The sequence below is a fragment of the Aythya fuligula genome, chromosome 27 (assembly GCF_009819795.1).
Source record: "Aythya fuligula isolate bAytFul2 chromosome 27, bAytFul2.pri, whole genome shotgun sequence".
In the NCBI taxonomy this organism is placed as follows: domain Eukaryota; kingdom Metazoa; phylum Chordata; class Aves; order Anseriformes; family Anatidae; genus Aythya; species Aythya fuligula.
In genome coordinates this window covers 5281488-5290910 of record NC_045585.1, presented here as the reverse complement: position 1 = coordinate 5290910, position 9423 = coordinate 5281488, and the positions used below count along the sequence as shown (strand labels likewise).

Sequence of the window (9423 nt, the reverse complement as noted above, 5' to 3'; positions counted from 1 at the left end):
CCCTGGTTATTTATTGCTTACAAATGAAATGATCGATACTTTTAATCTAGAGCTAAATTTATTAACTTTCCCATCGGAGAGAGACATATTGACTGGGGGCATGGGGAGGGGGAGCCGAGGCAAGATGGATGCGTGCCTCCTAACCTGTCCGGCCGTGCAGCAGCCCGGCTGCGGGGATGGCCACAAGCACGGCGGTGGCTGGAGGCAGCTGGGGACTGCGAGCTGGGGCAGGAGACCTGTGGGCACCTGCAGCCAGGTGCCAGCACGCAGGGGCTGCTGCAGGTGCTGGAACGCAGCCCCTGCCGGTGCACGCAGCGGTGGCTGCACAGCCGGAGCCGGTGCCCGACTTGGAGAGGACAGGAAGAGTGCAGGCAGGTGCATGGGAGCGGGCTGCTGGCTGGGGAAAGGCAAAGGAAAGCCCTGAGACCTTGCCCAGGTGGGGGCAGGCTGGGCAGCGATGCACTGAGCCCAGTGCAGCTCAGCCCAGGGGCACCCAGAGAGCACGGTGCAGCCTGGAGCCTGCAGCGCTCTGGGTCTCGTGCACGCTCCAGAGCCACTCAGGCCAGGGCACGGTGCTGGGGTTTGGGCCAAGTGGGCCCTGGGGCAGGGAAAAGCTTTGTGAGCCCTGGGGCCAGAGCAGCAGCGCTCATCTGGGCAGGGCTGGGGCTGGTCAGAGGCTACCATGGCAGCCACGAGGCCAGCAGCAACCTTTTGGGCATGGATCTGACTCTAGCAGGAACCGGAGCAAATACAGATAGCGAAGTGTTGTGGTTAAATGGTATGGGAGAGTGCTAAAGGATAGCACAGCCCCCCTTGGGAACCGAAGCGTAGCTCCCCCAGCATGTGTGTTATAGCCACCAGTTCTCATACATCTAAAAGTTGGTCATCAAACACTGCCTGCCAACAAAAACTGACAAGAAAGGTTACTTTCTTTCTTTATTTCTTTTTAAGTAGCAAAGCAATAGCCCCATCAGCTAAGAAATAGGGATGGAGGACTGGTGAACGGCTGCTAAGGGTGAGTCTGGTAAACTAAACTACTGGTGAATAGCTCCTTACCACCACTATGAACTCCTGCAGGAGGGGCCTCGGGTACCTATTAGCAAGCTGTTACCTTGTCTTCCTTTGGTAGTACAAGAGCAAAAGCAATTAATTTCAACCCTGTAGATGCTGCTAACTGTCCACTGCTTGGCTTCAGCTGCTTTTGTTTTAATATCTTTGGTGGAAATGGAAATAAACCAGACTTTCTTCATTTTATTTTTTTCTTCCCTTACACCAGTTGCCATATCTGACTTTAGACAGAAGAGAATATGATATTGGGGCAATAATGAAAAGCCTGGGGCCAATAAAGGTGTCTCCATCAGTAAATGAGAAGAGTGTGGTTTCTACTGGTGATGCTGGTGTTAATGGGGATCGTATGTAACAGATCACTGATAACTGAACCCCATGTTTATTCATTGAATGTGTCTGTGTGCATGTTTATGCAGGATCATGTTTTGATCACTGCAAGAAGCAAAGGTGAATCAGTTTGGTACAGAAATATTTCCCTTAATTATATTTTAATAGATCATATGCTGTTAAGTGTAGCTTTACATCATTGGAAGGACTGTCTCCTCTCGGGTATTGTACTGAGAAGATTTTAGGATATCTGTGCATAAGTTCATGGTCCTAGGACAGCTGAAAAATAGCACATGGTGGAAAGTAGGGTTTCTCTTATGGGGACACCCCGTGCTTCGGGCATACCCTGCTTGCACAGGTCAAGATCCCCTAGCTGACCCAAAATAATAGTTTCAAACACATTAACAACACAAAGCTGGAAGGTGGCACACAACTGAGTAACAGGAGGGTGTGCACAGTATATTTTGGGAAAGGTTAGAGGAATTCACGTTTCTTTCTCATGCTTTCTTTTCTCTGCCTCTTTCTTGATATGTGTTTTACCCAAATAAAAACAAGCAGAAAGGAAACTACCTTGAATCCATAGCGGGAGCTTGTTCAGAGAAACTCATATTTAAGGACTCTCACCACAGGATGGCTGTCCTGACCTACAAGGCATCAGCTACCCTTGCTCAGCAACCGCCCCTTAGGGTAGCAAAAGGAAGAGGAAAGGTTTCTCCTTGTGAAGGTAAAGCTGGAAATGGTGAGACCACATACTGGTTCCATGGGTTTTGTGCCACGGACAGGAGAGGCACAGGCTCCTAAGAACCGTTTGGTTGTCAAGGCAGCTAATCTCAGTGCAGCTCACCAGCTTCTGTGCTGTGGGAGACTTGTGACTGACACACATGCACATCAACACACCAGCCCTCCCCCGAGCCTGTGAACACCACATGGAAGCATATGACACCAGAAGTGTTTCATTTAATATTGCCCCTGCAAGGGGCTTCACTGTAACAGTAACAAGAAGGCATCTTTGCCAAGAGCTGCCCAGGGCGAGAAGACTCTGGGCAGTAACAGTGCCCCCGGGAAAAAGCCAGAGAATTAACAAGCAAGTCCAAGCAGCTCTGGAGCAGCCAAAGTCCAAACACACAGAGCTGCTTCAGACAAGCCCTGGCTCGTGCTGGAGGCAGAGGGCTCTGACCGGGCCCAGTATCAGTGCTGGAGGCAGAGGGCTCAGGAGCGGCTCCGGTCTTCATGGTTGCCTACAATCATTTTGCTGTAGAGTTTCTGTTGTTCCTCCTTGAACGTATCTTTCACCTTCTCCCTCTTCAGACCTCCATCCCTGTGAAGAGAGTCATATGCTCAGTGGAGCTACAGGTGTGCACTGACACCTCCACTGGGGCTTCTCAGAGCAGCAGGTCCCACACCGGCCGGACAGCTGCACTTGCACCTCGGGCTGCCAAGACACACTGCAGGCTGACTGTCCCCAAGGGGAGTTTCTTTCACACCTTGCTTTGCCAGGAGTGGCACCCATGGCCCTGCACAGGGCTCTACATGGCAGCTCTGTCAGTGTGGGGTGCTCTGATACCAGCACAGCACAGCGCCTGCAGAGGCCCTCCACCTCCGAGGCTCTGACGATCTTAGTGCCTGACAAGAGAGGTTCTCAAGATCCACCTGTTTTGCTAGCAGCATCAAGAAGAACAAGGGCATCTAAGTGCAAGCCAGAATCACAGAATGAAGCTCTGGTGCCCAGCACACACAGAAGAAGGAAAGATTTGGGTCCTGACTACAGAGCAGCAGTTTTGGAGACTTACCTCCATTTCTCCATAGGCCTAATCTGCCCAATGCAAGAAATGAACTTAGCTCTGCAGCCCACACACACTTACCAGGACCCAGGAGCAAGGAACCCTAGCACCAGGAAGAGAAAAGCCTGCCTGGACTCACCAGAGCAGATCCACAAGGCCTCCCTGCCTGGCAATGGCTGACTTCACTCGATTGGCAAACTGGACAGCGTCCTCTTCAGGCTGTGGGAAAATGACATCATGCAGCAGAAGAAAAGGGCAGCCCTGCAGTGGATCAGGTAGGGCAGGCTCAGCTTACTTACCTGCCTGGTCATCGGGGGCAAGTACCAGACACTGCAGACAATGGCCCAGCTGGTCATCATCCTGAGGAGGTAGGTTACCATGCCGTACTTGCTGCTGTTCCAAAAGGCATCTCCAAACTGTGGATCGTACTACAGAGGCAGAAGAGTTCATGAAAGTCAGGCAGAGGATGCACCCTCCCTGAGGCTCCGAGTTCTCCCCAAAGCCCAGCTGTAGGCCAGCCCTCCCCAGCGCACCACATGAAGTAACCTCAGTGTCCCCACGCCCTCAGACCAGGCTGCTGACCCATCAGTGCCAAGACTGAGCCACTACGACTCAGCTCTCATGCAGAGGGCTACTTCTGCTGTAAGAATGTTTGCTTTCTCATACCTTGATGGCTACAGGGTAAACTGTGGCTCCAATTTCAAAGCTCCCCTTTTTGAACATCATCACAGACGTGTTGTTGATGCAGGTTCCTGTTAAAGGCAAGCACAATCTTCTCAACTTCCCCTTGCAAGTCAGTTCAAGGGTCTAAGCTATACACCTACAGGCATCCAGCAGCTGACCCCTAACACTCACTCCAAACCTCGCTCTCTGGGTGCACAGGAGGTGCAGCATCACTAAGACATCATATATGACTTCTGCATTCCTCGCTCAGTTAGTTCTAAAATTATAATGCTCCTTTTGCCTCACTGAAGGCTCTCAAGGCCCTTGGCTGCACAAGCAAGGAAGTCACATAAAGAGGGTGCTGTCCCAGCACACCCTCTCCACCAGGGGCTCCTCTGGCCTCACTCCACGACTCACCTTCTGGAAAGATAAGAATAGGCAGTTTGCTCTTGTCCTGGACGTGCTCTGTAAGCCTAAACAGAAGAGCGTCACCAATTAGCACACGGCACCGGGGCTATCCTAGCAACCCACACAGCACACAGCACTTATCCTTCAGTCACCGAGGACTATCTGGATGCCAGTGACACTGCCACACTCTCCCAACACCCACGAGGAGAGGCAGTGTCCTCACCCAAGGGAAGAGGGCAGCCCCCTGTCTTTCCCAGCCTCCAGACCTCTCCCTGCAGCTAGCAACTGTCACACCTTTTGGCGACGAGGTGACGGTCTTTGACCTCTGAGCGTTCAAACCAGACGTGGGGGCAAGCCTTCACCATGGCTCTCTGTATCACACCCATCAGCCCGCCGTGGATTTGACCCACCTGAACAGCACGAGAAGACACAAGTTACAAGACCTGGGCACGCTTGAAGGCCAAGGCAGCTCCTACAGCTTCGCAGCCAAGCTGAGGTTCATCTTTCCACCCCTGTCCCGGTAAGGCTGAGAGGCTCTGACTGGAAAGATGCAGCAAGCCCCAGGGTGGCCAAGCTGAGGATGTAGCTTGCTCTTCCATAGAGAGCAAAGCCAAGAACTCTCCTTGCAAAGCAGTGGCCAGAATGCCTTGGTGCTCTGAATTCCAGGCAAACTCGCTGGAAAGCAACGCAACAGGGTATCAGTGCACAGGGCCTGAGAGTTCATGCAGTTCTGCGTGTGCAAAAGCCTCTTTCTGCCCACAACTTGCCCCATGCAATATACTTGCTGCTCCAAAAATACATCTGGCCAGGCCTCAGCAGGCAGAGCTGGGGCACAGACCTTACCATTGCATAGTAGCCATCGCTGGCAAGGATGATCACGTCAATGGGGGATGTGTGATTAGCCACGCAGATGCCTCCGTTTCGGGGTCTGTTTTCTCTAAATGCAAAACAAAGACACAGATGAGGGCAGAGGAACGAAGAGAGAGGCCTGCAAGAGGCACAGCACGGAGTGGCTGGAGGGGAAGGACGGTCTGCAACAGGCAGCGCTTCCTTACCGATCGTGGTAGGTGATGATGGCTGTGAGGGCACGCACGCAGATCCGGTAGCACATCAGGTGGACGTGCTTGCTGAGGAACTCTTTACACCTGCAGCCCAGAACAGAGACTATCACCCCCAGCTCCCTGTGATGGTGCCACTTGGCCCAGCTGGCTCAGGCCATGAGATCCAACTGCAGAAACACATCTCCCGCTGGGGTTTGCTGTCAGCTTATGACCACTGACTGATAATGCCCAAGAAGCACGCTTAGGTCTTTGTTCTCTTCTGGTTTTATTCTGTTCAGAGCCCAGGGCTGAGAGACCCGCCAAGGGCCTTAATGTTTGTATTTAGGTCCTTTGTTTAAAATTACAGGGTGTCTGTTCCTGACAGGCTACAGATGCCAGGACTCTGCGCCTCGCCTGCAGCAGGCAGAACAGCCAGGCCTTTCAAGAAACATTCAGGATCATCGGGTCTCAAATGGCCCACGGAGCTGCCCCATCCCTTCTTCTCTCCAAGACCAACTCACCTTCCATTTGGCAAATATCCCACGACTGTAGTGCCAGTCACCAACAAACTGATACCAGTAAACGCCAGGGCTATCCTGCAGAAAGAGGGAAGTCACATGCTAGCAAAGCCAGGCCACAGGCCCTGCACAGCACCTGTCCGTCCCTCCTGATCGTGCTGAGCAGGGTCCACGGGACTTGAGGACCAGCTGCACCTGCTGCAGCAGCGACAGCCCGCAGCACCACCTCATGGGCACGCTGCACAGCAGCACTCACCTGAGGGGCAGCAGGAAGCAGTAGCGGATGAGAACACCCAGTCCCCAGAGAACAGTGAGGCGCAGGCTGATGTAATGGAAGTTGTAGTTGGTCCTGCTGAGCAGATTCCAGGACTCCAGCTCTTCAGCTGAAAACCTCTTGGTCACTTCATCATCCATGATGGTCTCGATGCCTTTGCGGCAGAAATAGAAGATATCTGAGAGCTCAAACTCAGGGGTGTCCAGGGCTTTGCCACTGCCACTCCGGCGGATCTCCTTGATCTCCTCTTCCAGAGATGTTGGTTCTTTCGCAATGATACCTGTAAGAGGCCATGGGCAGCTGAGCAAAGCTCAAAGACAGATGAGAGCCAGGGTTTCCCTTCCCTCCTCCAGCCCAGCCAGGAACAAACCAGTCCTCCCAGCTACCTAGACATGAAGCAAGCTCTAGGTGCCTCATGCACCTGATCTCTCCACAGCCACCCTGCTGCTCCACCTACAGGGAGAGGGTTTCCCACCCTACCTCGGCTGCTCACAGACACATTTACCACAGCTCCCATACAGAAATTTGAACTTGGTGTATACCCACGCGGGGCATGATCTTACCATTGACATAGGGCTTGTATAACGGATGGTTCTTCTCCTTGGCACCACGCTCTATTCTCAGTGTTGCCCACTGCAAGAGACACACATGGCAATCAAGACTGTCAAAGCCTGCAGCTCCCCTTCAGAATGCCCATTTTCCAGTTGGCTTTCAGGGAAGACCACAGGTAAGGGGAAAAGAGGAGATGAAGGCAGAAGGCTTCTGTACAGAACTGAATGAAAGTCATGAACATGCAACCGAACTGAGGGAGAAGCAGAAACTGGGGTGGGAAGAAAGTTCCCAGAGCAGAGATTTGTCTGCAGTGGGGCAAGAGGACTGCTGGGGAGGTGAGCAGCACCTAGGAAAGCCTTAACACGCACACACGAGCGTGCCATTCTGCACAGCAGAGCCCCAGCAAAGAATGAACACCAGCAGATGGAAGAGTGCTCAGTGGTGAGATGGCACAGCAGGATTTTCTGCAGCCCCTGTCCTGCAGGCTCTGCTGTAGCTCGCAGGTGGCTGCCGCTGCCCAGCCTCCAGGTTTGCAACACTGGCCTTGAGAGTCCGGAAAATATTTCTTGTGAATAATGCTCCCCAGGCGTACACATCCCAGTGACCAGCCCCAGTTGCTGAGTTTTCCATCAATCTGTGGGCAGTTCTGCCAGAGTGCTCTTCTCTCCCACTACAAAGATCCTTTGATAAAAGCTGAAGTAGATTTCAAAGTCTTTTCAGAAAAAACGTTTCAAAATTGAACACCAAAACATGCATTGAGAGTAAATGTTCCAGAACTAAATTAAAGAAAGGAAAGGAGAAAATAAAATAATAATAATAAAAAGGCCAGTGAAATGTTCCATTTTGGATAAACCAAAATTCTTCTGTATTTTTTCTCTCAGTTCAGTCACTAAGTTTGAAGCCAGGCTTTCAGACACCTGTGTTAATGCAGCCCTGCACAACGCCCTGGGACTCCCACTCACACACAGGGCTGCCCTCCCAAGTCCAGAGATCGTCCCAGGAGCAATCAGCCCTGCTCAGGCAGCAGCAGCACCACCAAACACTGCAGAGGTCTGAACTACACATGTAAGAGTCTGAAACTTCCCTGCTAAGCACAAGACAACCCTCTTCCTCTTCCCTGGGCTGGCAGCGTGGGGTGGTTTGGGCTTTACCTATTGGGAGTTTGACAAAAATTCTGGGTTCATCAGGGACTTGATTCAAGGAGAGGTTCTGGGTAAGATAGCTCAGAAAATAGGTCTGCAAAGGCAGGCAGGGAAACAGCATAACCCCACGCTGGAAAATTCCACTTGGCTTCTCGGTGTCCAGAGGGGCAGTGAGGGTTGCTGGGTGTCCTCAGGCTGCAGGTACAAATGTGGCTGCTGGGCTCGGCAGATAAGCAGGTGGCGCCCCAGGACAGAAAGGTCTTGAAAGTTCTGGGTTCTGGCTGCAGACTGCTCAGGGTTCACAGCACACAAAGTCCCGCCTCGCTGCCTGCTTTTGCTTCATCCAAACGTACCAGAGATAAGCAGCCCACTGCCTGCAGCCCCGTCCCTCCCCACCATGCCCTACACCCCTTTTGGCTTCCTTCCACATCAAACTGCAGCAGCGCCCAGCCTCGTCTGGGACGTTAACCCCTCCGAGCACACGCCTCCTCCCAGCACATCTGCAGCTGCACAGGACGGCGGCACTATCTGCATACCGACTGCCTGCGCTGTCCTGCCCTACTACTTGTCTGAAGACTTCGTGGCTTAATTACAGGAAAAAAAAGACCAGCCCGTGATCATTAGTCCAATAAATTGTGTTTGGCTGAGATGACTCCTGCGGGTCAGCTGGCAGCAGCGCGTCACCAGCAAACCAACCTCCCACCCCAGCCACCTTCAGTGTTCTGCTGAGGGGCAAAAGCCTCTCCTCCCAGCACAACTGTGCTTGACGAGACCCCTGTAATTGCTCTCCAACACTCAAAATGTTGAGAACATGACTTACCTGAAAAATCTTTAATAATGTTTTCATGTAAATCTTGCGGATGCCAAAGGAGACTCCAAAAATTGCTGGCACAATGATGAAAACCAGAAGCAGAGTGAAGAGGACAGTTATGGAAATCCCCAAGAGATTAACGACCAGGCTGTCAAAGGGGAGCAGGAGGAACATGGTGAAGGGCCTAAGCAAGGCTGGTGCCCTGCGCCCCCACAGCCAGGCAGAAAGGCTGCCCACAGCAGTTAACCAGTCCTGCTATTATTCAGCAAAAGTCTTACACATGTACCGAGTCTGCAGCTGCTCACAGACCCCATTCCAAAGTTCACATCTTTTTTGGGCTCTACAAGAGAGGGAATGCAACAGGATCAGGGAGCGCGGTTGGGAAAACAAGCAAACAGACTGCCAGGAGCCCCGGTGAGTTCAAACAGCGCAGGCTGAGGAGCTCAAAGGAGATGTAGCATGCGAGCAAGTTCCTCCATGGGTCTGCAGCAAGTACTGGCGTGAAGCTGTGTGAACGGATCTCCCAAGGTGCCGCTGAGCAAGTTCCGCTGTGGGGCAGCTTGTGAAGACGCCAGCAGTAGAATTCCCCTCTGGCTGCCGAGAGCATACAGTATCTCCTCACAGGGACAAGGTGGAGTCCATCCCTGAGTCTGCATTGGAGGAGATCGAGGGAGGTGGCACTTGCAGGCACCTACTGAGCGTGGAGCTATTGCTGTTCTTTCCACGAGGACGCAGACACTGGCACAGACCCTAGCATGACGCCTGTAACAAGTTTAATTCCACAGGCCCTGCGCATCCACTCACACTGAAGGGTCGTAACACACTCAAATGAAGCTCGT

At 52.5% G+C, this 9423-nt stretch overlaps 1 protein-coding gene across 1 annotated transcript; it reads right to left on the bottom strand.

Annotated features, from left to right (window-relative positions):
* Positions 1–2332: 2332 nt before the first annotated feature.
* On the bottom strand, positions 2333–9411 carry GPAT4 (glycerol-3-phosphate acyltransferase 4). The gene is made up of 12 exons (XM_032204084.1): positions 8594–9411; positions 6643–6712; positions 6062–6359; positions 5809–5883; positions 5303–5392; positions 5091–5184; positions 4542–4657; positions 4257–4312; positions 3843–3928; positions 3476–3604; positions 3316–3395; positions 2333–2713 (listed from the first exon to the last, which is right to left on the bottom strand). Exons 1-12 carry the CDS (start codon positions 8756–8758, stop codon positions 2605–2607), a joined length of 1368 nt encoding a protein of 455 aa, XP_032059975.1. The 5' UTR covers positions 8759–9411; the 3' UTR covers positions 2333–2604.
* Positions 9412–9423: the final 12 nt, after the last annotated feature.

Bases quoted from the DNA above. Each gene is read 5' to 3' on its own strand.
- GPAT4 (XM_032204084.1), bottom strand. From the start codon at position 8,758: ATGTTCCTCCTGCTCCCCTTTGACAGCCTGGTCGTTAATCTCTTGGGG. The intron at 6,360-6,642 runs GTAAGATCATGC...GGCCTCTTACAG, and splicing joins ATACAAGCCCTATGTCAATG to GTATCATTGCGAAAGAACCA. The intron at 2,714-3,315 runs GTGAGTCCAGGC...CTCTCTTCACAG, and splicing joins GGCCTTGTGGATCTGCTCTG to GGATGGAGGTCTGAAGAGGG.